Source organism: Rhododendron vialii, chromosome 1a (genome assembly GCF_030253575.1).
Source record: "Rhododendron vialii isolate Sample 1 chromosome 1a, ASM3025357v1".
Taxonomy (NCBI): Eukaryota; Viridiplantae; Streptophyta; class Magnoliopsida; order Ericales; family Ericaceae; genus Rhododendron; species Rhododendron vialii.
The window spans coordinates 10,249,182-10,266,595 of NC_080557.1; the positions used below are offsets into that span (position 1 = coordinate 10,249,182).

Below are 17,414 nucleotides of genomic sequence, written 5' to 3' on the forward strand. Positions count from 1 at the left end.
TCATCCTGCTTGAGATAAGTTTTCATTGGTCAGTTTAGATTTCCTTGATGCGATTATCATTTTCGTCGTTTGCTTATAACCGTTATTCCATATGAGTATTTAATTTGCAACATCAATCTGTTGAACCCAACCTTTAGCTATGTACCGTATGAAATACAAATTCGTTAACACTATCAAAATTTAGACCTTGTACCCATCATTGCCTGCTTGGGCCATCATTCATTGTGGTCCCATGACTAAGAAGTCATATGATTTGAACTCATATCCTCTTTGTATCTATTTGTTTGCCCTTGCCTATTTGGTTGGTTCGAATTTCCATTGTTGGAGTCAAATCTTGTGGTGACATATCTATTGATGTCTATTCATTGACACCGTTCAATACAAATTCAATTGTGGAAATTACTTTCAATGGTATTTTACTCTGTCGTGGTTCCTCGATTCTGGAGGCACATGATTCATCTTGTGATGCTTAGTCTCAAATTGTTGAAAGTTCTACTCATTTCTAGTATGGAAAATTTCCTATTTTGGATCAATTGGTTTGCGCGAGATCAGTCTCATTACCTGGAACTCATTCATAATATCGAAATCTTTCGTTTGAAAAATGTTATCCGTTGACTCCTCTGACTTGTAAAGCAATAAGAGAGTTATGACCTGTCACTTCAAATTTCGTGAGTTGGCATAAATAGGTACTTCGAGTTTGTTGCCGAACCGCCGTAAAGATTCCAAGTGCTCTCTAAATTTCAGATGCCCTATTGCTGTTCTTCAAATTCTTGATTAATGCTGCTTGAGTTTTGTAGCTTATTCGTTTCATTTGAGATGACGAATCGAATCCTTCTCGTAATATAGAATGACCCAACCTAGAGTGAAAATTTGGTGCGGCCTTTAGAAGGATTGGCTTGTGTTATGGACCCGCTAAAACAATTAATTCGATTCGCCAACGATAGTTGGAAGCTCGAGGGAGAATGACCGAAAAGAGAAAGGTAAAGATCGTCAAAGATTGCTAACTGCGGAGGGCTGACCAAAGGATTGTGTTGACCGTCGACGTCACCCAATGTTATTTGAAGAAGGGAAATCATGAATTTCGTAAAGCATAGTTGCGTTGGGGCTTGTCTCGTTCAGAAAGGAAGCGTTCACCGTAAGAAGGATAGTCTAAGTGTCGGACACTATGTGCGTGTTTTGGGATACCCAGGCGACAACCGGTGAAATCCACTTGGAAGAGGCGCTTGATCACCGCCCATTCTAGATGGAAGTCTCGGGAAGTCAAATGGATTATCTGATTATACTTAGGAGGTAAGATCTCCATGGTGAGATAGATAATTGTGTATAGGATTTGTATAATAAAGAAAAGTTTAGAAACTGTGTACCGTTTGACGTTACCGCCTGACTTTTTCAAAATATATGATGCATTATGTATACGGAGATTGAGGAGGTATGAAATAAATCCATTGCATGTGTTAGAGAGGTCCGAAATTGAATTAGAAGCTCAAGTGTCCTATGAAAAGAAACCGATGCGTACCTTAGACTCGCGTAGTCCATTGTTGAAAGGTAAGCTGATGTTGTTAGTGCATGGTTACGTGGAAATGGGGGTACGAAGTTCGAAAGATATACGCGTGTTTGTTGTGGTTTGCTTGATATGAATCTAGACGTGGACTTCGATGATTATTGAATTGTTGCGTGATGGATAGTGCTACGGTTCGAGTGTGTTGATATGTTATTTGGCATGGCTAGATTAGTTTTAGCAAATTTCGAGGACGAAATTTCTTTAAGGAGGGTAGGGTGTAAGGACCCGTATTTTTTCGGATATTATTTGAACATTTTATAAAAAAAAAAAAAATAATAATAAAATAAAATGTGAAATTGATTGAGTTTATTTTAATTGTGGGTCAATGTGCAAGAGTTTAAAATATGTGGGTGTTAGTGTGATAAGGTGCATGTGTGTATAAGTGTGTGTGTGCCAGGGGAAAATAATTCCCAAAACCCCATCCCATTCTCTCTCCCGTTCTCTCTCTCGGCTCTCTCTACCTCTCTCACTCCCTCACCCAAAAACTCACCTCTAAATTCAAAACCCACAACAAATAACCTCCATTCCATCTTCTACTCGTGTATTGTGGTCCGTATCGCTCCGGTTCGAGCTCGGAGAAGTTGTATTCCGGTTGGAACAAGGTTTTCGGAAAGCTAGGGCTTGTAACTTCTTGGGTTTCGTGCTCCGACTTCGAGGTAGGGAATTCTACCTCACTTTATATGCTATTTGAGTGTTTTTATGCCTTATTCGAGCTGGTATTGGTTGTCGTTGAGATTGGATCGAAACTTAAAATTTTCTGTCGAAATCTGTTGAAATCGTCTGTAAGTAACTCCTCCTACCGGTAGGAGCTTTTACCCTACCGGTAGAACGATTGAGAAATTTTGTCAACCAGCTCAAACGTACAGCAGCAGCTCAAAAGCTGCTCAACGTATCGAACTTCTACCGGTAGGAATTCCTTACCTACCGGTAGGTCAAGCATGTATCGAACTTCTACCAGTAGGAATTTCTTGCCTACCGGTAGGTCACGCTCGAATTTGAATGTTGACCTTTCTGTTTCCAAGTTCTACCGGTAGGACTTGCTTGCCTACCGGTAGGTTGCGTGAATTGGAGTTTCTACCGGTAGGACTTGTTCACCTACCGGTAGGTCTAGGTTTTATCGGAATGTTAGCCTTTCTGTTTTCAAGTTCTACCGGTAGGACTTGCTTGCCTACCGGTAGGAGACTAGAAGTTTCACCTGCTTTCACCTGCTTATTTGAGCTGCTGCAGTATCTTTCAGCTGCTTTCCTATATCTTTCAACTTGCATGTCAAAGCCTCTCATCGACTCTAATGAGCTTGTTTGTGTATTCTTCCAAGTGTTTTGATGAGTATTACTCATTTCTCACTTAGAGTGGCATCCAATGGACTAGAGTGAACATGTCTAGGGATTCGATGAGTAGTGTTGCAATCCGTTCCCTCTCTCGATTCGTAAATTTCTTAGATTCGTTTAGTACATGCTTTTACGGACTCCAAGTATAGAAACTAGATGATCAGGCATCGTAAAGTCTAGTCATGGGTTAATATGTGGCGTGTGAAGGTACGGGAAATGTACTTAGAGGTACGGTGAGGACGCGTGAGGTTATGGTGTACTTAAAGGAATAGGCGTGTAATAATTAATTAGTCCGAGTCTTGATATGGATGACAGTTAGGAACGGTTTGAGATGTAGTCAACGTGGTAGATTGGTAGATTGTTTGGAATGCTTGAAGTGAAAATTGATGTGAGAAAGAATTGTTTGAAATGAGGAAATAACTCGTGTCCTCTCGACTCGTCAAGCCTTTTAATCCTTTTGACACTCTCTCTATGAGGCTCAAGTGTAGAAACTAACGGATAAAGTATGGTAGGATTATATGTACGGGCTTAGTATGCTATGTCAAATGTGAATGGCTAAATTAATGAAAAGGCATGAACATGTATATTTGTGGAGTCACGTAATGATTAATTAAAATTCAGTGGTATAACCGTTAAAGGGATGATGAAATTGATTATGAAATGATGTCGATTGTGAAAAGTGTGAAAGGTGACCCAAGTGGTCGTTATTGAGGGAAAAGACTCGGGGTGACCCTGCGCTCGAGGGAACTAGACCCGAGGTGACCCAACTGATTCATATTATTGGAGGAAAAGACTTGGGGTGACCCTGCGCTCGAGGGAACTAGACCCAAGGTGACCCCACCTGATTATTGTTATTGAGGGAAAAGACTCGGGGTGACCCTGCGCTCGAGGGAACTAGACCCGAGGTGACCCTAGTGATTATTTGATGGGAAATACCGGATTAAAGGAAAAGAAAGGTTTTGCAATTAAGGGATTTAATGAAGATCAATGTGGACACGAGAAAGATTGTACTATCATACGGAGAATAATAAGATGTTTTGATTTGATTATAGACAAGTGTGAGATGACGTGAGTTTAATAATGTAACTAGTTAAAGAAGTAAACGGCTAGTGACATTGATGTGAAGTCTAGGACTCTTAGGCGATAATTCGCAGCTTGTTGGTAGTCATTTGTGGTATAGGCGTATCTGTCAGTACTCATTCATTCTCGGTGCATGGTTCATTCAAATTGCATATAGCTTGAGTTTAGAATTTTCTACTGGGCTAGTGTAGCTCAACCAAATCTTTCTTTTCAGGTTCTGATGCCGGGCAATAGATTGCATGCATTATGTGCTTGACAGTAAAAGACTTTTGGAAGCTGACATCACTGGTTATTTCGTCATCTTTGTGAAGATCTCATTTTGTTAAAGGTGGTTTTGTAACTAATTATTACTGAATTTTCTTTTGACTAAAGTTGTAATTATCTAAACTTAAGGACTTGTTTGTAAATTAAACAGGTGGGAAACTCATTTGGGTAACGTATATGATATGCGAGGTTTCTCTTTTATTGAAATGTATTACTTAATTATGTTGAAAATCGAGGGCGTGACAATTTTGAGCATTAGCTCCTGCCAGGCTAATTATGGGACCCTGATATCCCCTGCCAAGCACCCACCCGTCGATGGGCCTTGAATGTTCGCGCGTTGTTTCAAGCTCAAGTATATCGTTCGTAAAACATCGTGCATGAAGCTCATGTGTATCCTTCAATAATTCCATCAATTTAAATAACTCCAACATATAAATTTACCACATGGCAAATGAAGTCAAACTTGGCTGCATGATTTCTCATTTTATACAATAGAATATATAAACTCCCATAGAATAGTCAAAGACTCAGGAAGCAAACGATTTCCAACGACACAAAAAGTTTTGAAAATTGTCAGGTGGCCTACCGGTAGGGAACAGTGGTCTACCGGTACAATCCATAAGCAGGAGGAACAAAGTTTAGGTTCACGGAAATTCTACCGGTAGAGGAAAAATTGGTACCGGTAGGTTCCAAGAAATTTTTATATTCCTACCGGTAGGGAACAAATTCTACCGGTACAAAAACTGATCAGAAAGGCCACCATTTTGCACGAGGAAAACTTTGAGACAGGCTACCGGTAGGAGAAAAGTTCTACCGGTAGAAAGCTAATTTTCTGGCAACACAACAACGTTCTACCGGTAGAAAGAACGGGCCTACCGGTAGGAATCCGAAATTTGGCGATTTTTCATCAGATAACAGATTTTGATCCAGACCAAACAACAACCAATACCAGCTCAAACAAAGCATGAAAATACTCAAATAAGACATAAGAGAACCCAAATAACATATAAAGAGAGGTAGAATTTCCTACCTCAAGTATCCAAACCGAAATCAAAAAGATTGTGCAAACCCTATCTTCTGGAATCCCAAACCAAGCAAAAACACACCAAACCGGGCTCTATTTAGCGCAATACGAGCCCAAATACGCAAATTGATGATGGAGTTGAGAGTGATTGTTGTGGGTTTTGAGTGATTGGGTGAGTTTTTTGAGAGACTTGGAGGAAAAATGGAGAGAGAGCCGAGAGATGAAAATGGAAAAAGAAGAAAAATATTTCTCCTGGTATACACGGCACACACATGCACTAATCACACGAACACCCATGGCTTTTAACTTCTCACACTTTGACCCCCAACTTTAATATTCTCAATAATCCAACACTTATTCATTTATAAATTATTAAAACATATAACGAAAATTTACGGGTCTTTACACTTTTGGTGACAACTTTTGTCACAGAAAAATCTCTATTCTATGACAGCATGATGCTGTCATCGTTACTTTCTGTGACATAATCACTTTTGTCGCGGAAAATCTTTCTTTCGTGATACCATATTGTTGTCACTGTTACTTTCAGTGACAATTGTGTCACGGAAAATCTGTCTTCGGTGACACCAAATTCTTGTCACTGTTCACAACATTCCGTGACAGCTACACAATTTTATCACCCTTGACTTTCAGTGTCATGGATACAATGACACCTCTCCTTGTGTCACCAAAGATAATAGGTGACAAAATTTGGACTTTTGGTGACATTTTTACATGCCACGAATGTGTTTTTTGTTGTAGTAAAGCCAATTATAATTGTATTGCTTCCATCAATGTCTTTCCATAATCTGATTCCTTCCTTTCACTTTGTTGAATTTCTTTAGACCAACTTTCAAACCGGGCATTGGAAGTTTATTCTTCGTTTAAAGGGCCCAAAAATGAGATCCATAGAAGGTAAGAATTTGGCAAGACGACTAAAACTCTTGCTAGAAGCTCGAAAACCTGTGATATTCACTTTTGTTATTTAATGGCCTACAACTTGTGGATTCAATTAATGCTCATATCTTTACTTTTTGGAGTTATGTACAGATGAAACCATGACCCATTAACAGATGTATAGGAGGGATCGGTACGCTTGATTGATTGCTAAAGAAAAAAGAAAATACATTCAAAATGTGTCACGCTCTCGATTTTCAACTAAAATAATAATATGTTTTCTACAAACAAAAGTTTTTTTCTCAACTATATCTTCCTTTAAATGTCGTGTAAATCCAAACAGCCAATCAAGTCGCTTCTTCTTCTTCTCTCTAAATTTTTTTTTACATAAAGTCTCCCAAACATTTACAATTAAATGGGTTTCATAATAGCCAAGGAGAAGAGTTTATACATGGCTTTGCATATATTCTAATCAAAAGGGCACAACCTTCAATTGGGAGTAAAGTACACAACATGAATTGGACTAGCTAATGAACACTTCCTTAATGATACCAATGAAGCTCTCACGAGACGTCTCAATGTGCACTCCATGCAATCCAAGCTAAGTGTCATGACGAGTACCTGAAAGGACAGGGTGAGCTACACTAGCTCGTAGAGATATCCATACCTAAATTATATCCAGAAGTGAAGACAGATCCCAAGGAAAAACATTTTCCAAAATAAAAATATATTTGTTTTGCTAAAAGGTGGAACTCAAAATACCATACACATGCTAAAAAATATTTGACTCCATGTATCAATTTCTGATGTTCCCACGCGCACACACACACTCTAGTACTTGAAACCTCAGTTCACCCTTGCTGCCAAATCAACCCTTAGTTTCTTTTTTTTTGACCAAAAATACGCACACTACGCAGGTAAAGTTAGAAAATGAATTAACAATGACACATCCAATAATACCGCACCTCGACAATAAAGAAACTCACCCGTAAATCCCAAATCCTTTTCATACACCACGACTCCATATTTTATAGTAAACAAATATAACTCCTCTAGCAGAGAATGACCATATCTTTGAATTTCCTCATGAGATTGGTCATTAACAGTTACCTACTACAACCCACTCACACACAAAAACTCAAAAACCTACTAATGAACTCCTTAAACCTCAAAGCTTTTGATATTTATTTCAGTATCACAAGTTCTATGGCCTAATAGATCACCTCTTGTTATCGATTGGTTTACCAATTAGCTACACATCTTACACCGATACCCTCCAAACCGTATTGTTGAATCATGCTCAAATCAGTCTTCACAAGAGTCCAAACAAATAACGAAGTCCAGATTAAAACTTTAGATAACAAATAAGGCTCCCGAATTTCATACCTATTCCACATGTTCAACAATGGTGGCAAGAGCAGAATTATCAAATAAACACAATCTAATCTAATCACATCAACCAAAATTCAAGACGACTATGAATAGTATTGCTGAAGTATAAACAAGATTTACTCCACTGAATCATCCAAAAATTTCAAGAGTCATTATACACATATCTACGGCCTTTATTAATTACCCAAACTCAATGGCGTCTTCAAAACTAGTAATCGAACTAACTAGCCACTAGTCTCACTTCCCAAAATAACGTATAATACACATCACCACCTAGAGATCCTAGAATTCACCTTGCAACTTGAAGACCAACTCCATGCACTAACCAAAATTTAGCACCACTGAATATTCCCTTGTCATTTCAAAACCATGTCTTTAAATTATCCCCAAAAGTAAGAGTTTTAACCTTTCGCAACAAATAAACTAAGAACCCCAAAACTACTAATGATCAAGTCGGTAACCCTCCATATTTACTTTAAATGGCATGATAACAACTCTAATCACATGAGTTTACCCAAACAAATTTTCTCTTTTCAAAACTTCCCATAATTCCACAATAGCGATACCGTAATGCATTAAACTTTTAAATAAGTGCACTCTATAACTTCACTATCTAATCACCAAACAACTGCAATAATCCCCTTCCATAGACTCAAACCAACCAAAGCACTCACATGCTGATACAACCATAGCCCAATGCACGTCAATACCAATCAAGTGACCGTACCCTTGCCAAAGCCTATCTATTTACTATCACACCCTCAAAACCAAATAGCTACTACTACGTTTAGAAAAATCCACTTTCAACGATCAACTACTCCCACTTTATGAGCTAGCCGTCCAAGTTTTTTTTTTGTTGGATTGAAGCGACGAATCACAGGAATCCTAACCATCAACGAGTTCATAGGGTATTCACCTAACAACCATGCATCAAGGAATTATGGGGTAGTTCCTCAAACAAGCATAATTATTTACCTCTCATAATAGAACATAGCCAAATCTCTACTAGGATCTCAACCATAGGGACAAAGGACCGATCAAACAACAACAATTCAAGTATATCTAGGATGTATTGAGTATTACAAGTAAGAAACTCTTAGCACCCTCACACAGTTAAACTAGCCCATCCTCAATACCAAATTGAAGCAATCCTCTAAGTTACATTCTTAAGTCAATATTCTCCGAGTAGCTACCACCAATAGTAATTCTTCAGATTCAATAACATGATAGTCCAACTCCATTCAATCACCGAAGTACTCATAAAATATGTTTAACGATCCCAATATCAAATAAAATCACTCTTTTCATTCTTCTCCAATACCCCTATCCATAACCTACAGAAAAATAATGTTACCGCAATTGTATCACCCAATGACTATTATCTCTATAATACTATGTGGGTGCCAATACACATCAAATAACAAAAGTTCTTACAAATGGCAGTAGGACTCTGGGGACTTGGACCTCCACTGAATGAACATGATACAAAATGAATGCAAAAGAAATTTTTTTTTTCTTTTTTTTTAAACCAAGGCTCTGATACCACAATTGTGACACCCCAAAATGAGAAGTGACCGGCCATGAACCACAAGACCAAAGCTCGTAGAGCATGCAGCCTAAAAAGAAAATAAATTAAATGCCAAAGCTTTGAATCACTGAGTATATTTTATTCAAAATAGTATCAGCCCAAAAGATTCAGACAAGCATGGGGCACAAACATCCCACGAACCAAATAATACCAAGTGATCCACCAATAATAAAAAGAATTCAATAACTGACAAATATTTCAAATGCGGAAGCGATTAATAAAATAAAAATATGATGAGACACCCTAAGGAGGTCAAACTAAAAGAAGTCCCGAGATGCTGGCAGAGTCCTTGCCTAAATGCCCAACTTGCCTGAAAAAGAAGTTGGAATAAATCCATCAGCTGACTAGCTTAGTGAATGACAAAGCATGTATATTAGAATAAGGTACTGAAATAAGGATCAAAATAATTTACCATGTCAACATAATTTGGCATATGCGGTGAACAACAAAATAATCCATTAATCAAATTAACGATTCATCCGATAAGTCTTAATGGTGTTCTCAATGCAATCTCCAACAACAATGGAGAACCACAACCAAAATCAATAGTAACAAGTGCCAGTGAATAAATATCTCATAATTGGATCCAATATCGAATTATAGAGTCACCACGAGAAGGCAGCCGGTGGAACTTTTCCCTAAGAATGATCCGGTCAATATCAACCTTTGAGCATTAGGGTCATCGGCCTAATTCAGTTTCTTCCTTAATGGCCAAAGTCACTCGCACACAGAGGATTAACTTCCCTGGACTTCCAAAATATGTTCCCATCGATATCCACAAAGTTCTCACCAAAAGATTATTCGAATAACAAATGGTTTCACCAATACCGCATGCCAATTTAATGTAATCCAATATATCAATATGTGTTTCCAATTTCAATCATAAATTTTCCAAAACAAGAATTTAAGGGACATGGAGAAGTTCGAAAGTACATAACATGCTTAACCCCTCACCTGAGTCCAAACGTACTGCAACGGAACAATGCAAAATAAGGCTAACCTGTGAAAAACGAATTACATAATTACTAGCTATATCAAGTACATAGATAACTATATAAGCTAATCAGGTCTACCAATAAAGAAATAGCTAAATAACTCTAGAACTAAAACCCAACCTCAGATTGTAACCAAACCAAACTTAAAATTTCCGACGTACACCACCTGCTTCTCATCCAATACATCCAAATCACATAATTTTCTGTATTATATAATCCTAGGCTATAAGCAAAAGATGCCCTCACTCATCACAACACTAGATCACACCTCAATTCAATTTCTTGCACCACCTCCACCAACCAAATCACCGCTTTGGCCATCACAACACACGCACAACACAACTCTCTCTCTCTCTCTCCATCACGCCACACCCACAAATAAAACCCGTTGCACTATCTCAATACCAATGCTTGATCCATGTACACTAGATCACACCGATTGTGTTTTGGCCGCCGCGTCTCTCTTGCCCTGTCTCTCTTGCTGCGTCTCTCTCCCAACGTCATATGTTACCTAATTATTATAACCCTAGTCTCATATACTTATTCCCCGAACCACTACTAACCCACGTACTAATAATAGGACTAGGTAATAATTACAACAAGTAGCCCTAAGTTTCCTAATATTACGGTAGCACCATGAATATTTACAACATGCACGAAATAAATAAATAGAACTCGACCATAACACCCAATTTAATAAATAGCCAATATAATTAATTAAATAATTAAAAGTACTAGGCTGTAACATCCTTCCCCCCTTAAAATAAATTTCATTCTCGAAATTGCATACTAATCTCATGCATACAAATGCGGTTACTTCTCGCGCATCTACTCATGATGCTCCCATGTAACTTCTTCAACCGCGTGATTACATTACACCACAACACTTAACCAATAGAATCATTTTTTTTTTTGCTTGCAAAACACCTTGTCCTTTAAATCAAGAATCTCAATGGGTTGCTCATCATAGGTTAAATCATTGCGAACATGGAGTGGCTCATAATCAATTACATGGGACGGGCTATGCATATACTTCCTCAATATCGACACATGAAAAACATTATGTACTTTAGCTAAAGTAGGCGGCAACGCCAAACGATAAGCTACCTCACCAATCCTTTCCAAAATCTCAAATGACCCAATATAACGAAAACTCAACACGGGATAAATCCTTTCTATAGGGACACCTTAAGAAATACCATGTCGCCTATTGCAAACTCCAAATCCCTCTTGCGACTATCCGCATCACTTTTCTATCTACTCTGAGTAGTTACAAACCTTTCTCAAAAATAGTGTTCTTTTTTTTTATGTACAAGTTCCAAGCGGGAGTTCCGAGCCCTTCCTCTTCTTTCTCTTTACCTCTCTCCATTTCTTTGAAGATAAGATTCCCATTTCTTCTTCCATTGCCGTGAAGCGGCGAAAACTTAAAATCCTATTGTCATCGGGGACAACCTAAGATTTAAATTCTATTGCCGTGAGGTGGCGCCCGTCGAGAACGGCACAAGGTTTAAATTCCATTGCGGTGAGGGATTTTACTTGAGCTTTGTCTTTTATTAATTCCTTAATTTTCTTTCATCGTCAGAGAGAAAGACTTCAAAATTCTATCAACTTGAAATGATGAGCAATTGTACCAAGTTTTCATTCCAGGAAGGAGAGAGAGAGAGAGAGAGAGAGAGAGAGAGAGAGAGAGAGAGAGAGTTCTTGTATGTCTGGGGTGATTATTTCAGTATGGGTTGATCGAACTTTAATTAATACCATCCTAGGGTGTACATTGGCCGAATAAATTGCACTTCCATTCCCATCGAACGTTTTCCCACCAAATAGCAGTTATTGCTTTAAGTAGGAGAATTTTGAAGAATAGCGTGCCAATTTGTGTTTGTACATGTGAAGTGACATTGGGATACGGCGTGAAATGAAAACCTCATTTATCAAACAAATAGTTTATGTGCAAAAGGTACAGTGAATATGGTTGACGGTAATGCTTGACTATGTCTTTGAAAGGGGGCAAGGGGACAATGGTTCAATTAGAGGCAGGAAGGAAAACTGAATAATTATCTTACTTTCGTTTGGATTACTATTTGGCAGTGACATTTGATGGCGGTAAGAGTCGGTATGATTTTGGCAGTTGGATCTCTCTGCACTAAAGTACTTCGTCGGCTAGTGGAGTAGGTGGATGGGCTTGCGCTTTCGAACTTCCTCATTGGTAACTGGAGTTCCATGGAGTAGATGAATGGTATGGTGAAGCATTTCCGGAAGTAATTTATTCTTCGGTGGCAAGTAGCTTCAGTTGACAAGGGGTGTCATTTACCAAGGGTTGCAACTTTCTCGTTGACGGTAGTAATTTTTCTGTTCCAGGAGTTCGTTCGACATTGTGTCGTTTACCAAGGGGCACTTGGTAGTTGGGGATAAGGGAAGGGTTGTGGCCCGTAAGATATAGGACAGGAATTCGCAAAAATTCTTGAGGGCAATTGTGGAAACTAAAAAGTAGAAAACTTCTTCGTACTTTTAAAAGAAGTAGTATAGATAAACATCATCATCGACCTCCTCGGTAGCCACCTCCATTGCCGGAAGTGGTTTCTCCTCCTCCATACCTTCCCTAAAGATAGCATCTTCCATCTTGTCCGGCGCCGCCCTGGAGTAGAACATAATTTTCGCACTAACCGCCTCGGTTCCATTGCTCTCCGCCGGCTTCGATTTCCCCCAAACACTTGCGACAATGGTAACTGGGTTTCAAAACAGAGCAATCCCATTTCTATCCAGGAAAACTTCTAATTTTGAAAACTTTGAAAACAAAATGCAATTGGGTTTGATTCCCTCTGTACTAAATGGGTTTTAAAACACAGCAATCCCACGTTTTCAATTCTTAAACCTACCTAGTACCTAACATCCCTGTCTATTTCTCGATCGATCCCTGATGAAGAATTTGTTTTTACCCTCCACCCGAACCCCAGAATCTGTTTATAATAAGTAAAATCAACAAAATTGAGAAAGAGCACACAGCGGAATTCGTTCCGGTAAATTATTCAAGACCAAAGCATAGTAGCATTATTACTTAATTGGAAAAAAGATGAAAAAAGTACAAGGATGCAACAAAATCAAACGTCTAAAATCTCAAAACAACCACAAGCTATAGGTAACCTAAACCATCACCCCCTATACTTCATAGCTTCTCCTAAGTGAAGTTTTACAACGATAGTATGAAAGGAAGGCCAAACTCGTCATTTTTTCTTGCTCATTGTTAGAAAAGAGAAATATTATATTCGATAAATCGTATATTACAAGAATAAACAAGCCACCAATTTATACAGGAGGTGAAATGGAGAGAAAAGAAATAGAGAATAATTACATGATTACAATAAATCAATCAAGGATATCATATACTCTAATAACCATATCATTATGATATGATATGATACGATATTATACGATATGATATGATATTCTAACATTATCGTACGTTGCTGCGACATTATCTCAAGTAGCAGCAAGAGCTTCCTCCATCTTTCACTGCCACGGGAATATCAGAGAGAAGGAAAAACATATGAGTTCAAATACGAAAGCCAAATAATTCTGTAGACTTAGGCCCCTCCCTTTTTTGGTGTTTGCGTACGAGGCAATAAATCTAATATACTCTATCGTATGTGATGTAGAGGTGATTGTTGCACCTGATTACATGGCCCAAGGAAGTACTAGTGCAGGCGTGATCCATGCTTGATGTGAAACAACCCACATAGCACAATTTAGATGCATTCTAGATGCAGAATATTCTAGAAATACTCCAAATTTTCACATATTATTCGTAGTTGGAAAGAAATACAAGTTTAGGAGACAAATCCAATCGTATATCTAATCCGAGCAATCAAACAGACGCCGATATCTTATTGACATAGCACCTACAACATATACAAGGTGGAAAAATAAGTGTCTAAAAAAGATGATTCTTATTTGAACTACCGAGTCTTATGGGTACCTAATGATTGAAACAGGAATTCGATCATCATAAAGGCAAAATGGAGGAAGCAATCTCAAACAGCATAATTAACATATTGAATGCTATACTGATAATTATTGTAGGGCAATTTCAAACAGCATAATTAACATATTGAATGCTATGCTTGGGAGCCAAATTACATAACAGATTTGAATTTTTTATGCTAACTTCTGAGGTATCTGATATAAAGTTAAACAAAGAAAGAAAAAAAGAGCCGAATTTTGCCTTCTCAGATATGACTGATTCTCATTCCTCTTGGCATTTACATTTACTAAATGTGTACCTTACTCCAGAAGAGCACGTTCGGTACCAGCAATTTCTTTAATTGTCCGATTACATTCGGGACCTTAATGTTGAAGTTGTCGTTTGGGGAGATTTTAATGATATTTTGTCTCTGGAGGAAAAACGGGGAGGTATGTAACTAGTAGATTGAACATGTGTAATTAATTGTGTAACTGGTTCTCAAAGGATTCACACAGTTTTAATTTTGGGTATGAGTGTTGTAAACATGAAAAATTTGAAGTGTTGAGCGAACCCTCTTTTGGGTTGCATGCACGCGATTATGTCTAATATGAAGAAAGACATCAAACACTATCTTCAAAATGTAATACCAGATGAACTACGCTATAGGAGTTCCATTTCCAATATACCTACTAGATTGCAAAAAAATAAATAATAAACCAATATATATAGCTGTAACCTGGCTAATTCATTAACAATCGTGAAATGTAAGCATTAGGAGATCATACCTGAAAATGCTATCAATGTTTGTTACTTTCTTCTTGCCACTATGTCTGTAACCATTCTCCTCAATCTTATCACCTTTTTAGGCTTTTCTCTTTCAGCAAGTCTTACAAAGAATTTAGGTCTACCAATTAAGAACATCAGAGATCCCAGAAAGAGTCCAAGTGTCATTCCACACCCATAACCTATCACCACAATTTTCCAAAAAGATGCATCAATATCTTAATCATCTTCCTCCTGTTCTAACCCCGCCGGCTGTACTTTTGTTTGATTATTGTCTTCACATTCCTTCGACAATGGCAACCCACATAATCTTGAGTTCCCAACATATCAAACATTCTCAAATGTATTAAATTGTTGACCCCGGAGTATGGGTCCATGGAGACGGTTCCACGAAAGATTCAAGAATGCAAGAAACGGCAAACTTGTTAATTGGCTTGGAATTCTTCCGGTGAGCTGGTTAGAGGAAATGTCTAATGATTCAAGGCTTTCCAAATCTCCCAAAGACGATGGAATATGGCCAGTGAGACTATCATGAGAAAAAGTAAGCACTATGAGAGAATTGAGCTTTCCAATGACATTTGGAATCTCTCCACTGAAATTGTTCGATGAAAAATCGATTGTTGTGAAGATAGTAAAAATTCTTAGTAGTTCTCTCTCAAGCCCCTTTATTGTCACGATGATAGAGTCGTAATAATAACTATTCACATCACTCATGTAGTTTTTCCCCGGCATATTTTTGTTCTTCACAGCTTGGAAATATTCGAAATATGTCACTGGCAAATGGCCATTGAACTCATTGTAGGACAAGTCAACGATTCGAAGCTTAGGAAAGGGAAATTTACTCTTTGAAGTGTTTATGGGACCATGAAATCGGTTGGATCGTACGACAAGAACTTGCAACTCAAGAAGAGTCTCCAACCAATATGGAAATGTGTCGTTAATCTTGTTGTTTCCAACGTTTAGAACTTCCAAGCTTGTACAATCTGCTAATGATCTTGGCAGTGGGCCTTCAAGTTGATTTCCACTCAAATCAAGACTTCGTAATTGGTTTGCCTTTGCAAATGCCAAGGGAAGGGTCCCCGTAAATCCATTGGAACGCAGATTCAACACCAAGAGAACACTACTAAAATTTTCCAAACATTGTGGAACCGCACCACTCAATTTGTTGTGAGACAAATCAAGAATCCGAAGGGAACTCGCATTGCAAATTAAGGAAGGAATTTGTCTACTAAGATTGTTGTTTGAGATGAAAAAGATTTGTATGAAGGGAGGTGGAATGGGAAGTGGTCCGTGAAGTAAATTGTAACGAAGATCAAGAGTTATTAGTCCCTCCCAGGGAAGTTGCTTCATGTTCGTTGAGAAAGTTGTGAGAAAGATTCAAATACTCCGGTGAAGCCTTCCCAATTAACCCAACCCAATTCGGAACCTGTCCATGAATTCTATTGCTAGAAAGATCCAGCACTACAAGATTCTCTAAGGTTCTTAAAAAATAAGGGAACGCCTCGATGTTGCAAGATGACATTTTGAAATACCTAAGGTTGGGAAGGGTATTGTTGACATGGCTTCTAGCAACCACCGATAGATTAGTGTTGGAGAGATCAAGTGATGCAGAACAGAAATATGAAGAATATAAATTAATTACGCATTATTTTGTTAGGAAATTCCGTTTTAGTTGCCTCCTGTTTTGGCAACCTTACATTTCTTTCTAGTATTTGATTTCCTAGTCAAAGTAGAATTTTTTGTTTTTGGTAGTTTTTGTTCATTAATTGATTCTGCTTCCTTTTCAGACGAATCAATTAGGGTTAGGGTTTTTTCCTATATAATAAGTTGTAAGCCGTAGGGCTAAGTGAGTTGTTATTGAATTAAAGAAAAATTGAGAGTTTTCTCATTATTGTGTGTTCGAAGAGGGAGTACCTCTAGTTCATATCCATTTGTGTTTATGTTTCAAAGAGAGAATCTTTAACATAAGCAAGTTCGTGATCTCTTCTTGCAAATAGTTCCGTAAAAGGAGGCTGCGCTGCATCAGTTGGTATCAGAGCTCTCGTTCCAATCCTGACTATGGACGGAGGACGTGCTGGAGGTCGAGGTGGAAGAGGAGGTCATACAGCTAGTGTTAATAAAGTCTATGAGCGAGATGAGGTTGCTCGAGATGCTCGAATGGAGGAAAGGTTGCAACAAGTCTTGGTGGCGATTGGGTTGCTTACCCAACGTATGGAGGCTTTTGAAGTTGCAATCCCACCTCGCCATCGTCCAGTTCAACCTTTGTTTCCGAAAGAGGTGAAGGTGTTGGATGATGTTTCTATCACCAAACCTTTGGCTGATAATCATCAGACGAGGGGGAGGACAATGGTGAATGAAGCTACTATTGAGTGGCCATTCACATCAAATATTATTCCGGATCCAATTGTAGATTGGAGTAAGCCACCAGTTTTTGATGAAGAATCGGTGGAGAAAATTACAGAAGGAGAAAATAAAAAAATATTGCAAAAAAAAAAATGTTACAATGTTAGTGTTATTGAAAACTGAATTTATTAATCCATTTTGGGA

At 38.2% G+C, this 17,414-nt stretch overlaps 1 protein-coding gene across 1 annotated transcript; it reads right to left on the bottom strand.

Moving 5' to 3' along the window:
* Positions 1-12,634: 12,634 nt before the first annotated feature.
* Positions 12,635-16,217, bottom strand: LOC131327835 (receptor-like protein 33). The gene is made up of 6 exons (XM_058360967.1): positions 15,227-16,217; positions 14,896-15,049; positions 13,995-14,022; positions 13,803-13,880; positions 13,010-13,083; positions 12,635-12,836 (listed from the first exon to the last, which is right to left on the bottom strand). The coding sequence occupies exons 1-6, from the start codon at positions 16,215-16,217 to the stop codon at positions 12,635-12,637; spliced, it is 1,527 nt and encodes a 508-aa protein (XP_058216950.1).
* Between the last annotated feature and the right edge of the window lie 1,197 nt (positions 16,218-17,414).

Coding starts and splice junctions, on each gene's coding strand:
- LOC131327835 (XM_058360967.1), bottom strand. CDS start 16,217: ATGAAGCAACTTCCCTGGGAGGGACTAATAACTCTTGATCTTCGTTAC. Junction 15,050..15,226: donor CCATGGACCCATACTCCGGG/GTCAACAATTTA, acceptor TTGTGGTGATAG/GTTATGGGTGTGGAATGACA. Junction 14,023..14,895: donor GACATAGTGGCAAGAAGAAA/GTAACAAACATT, acceptor TATATGTTGTAG/GTGCTATGTCAATAAGATAT.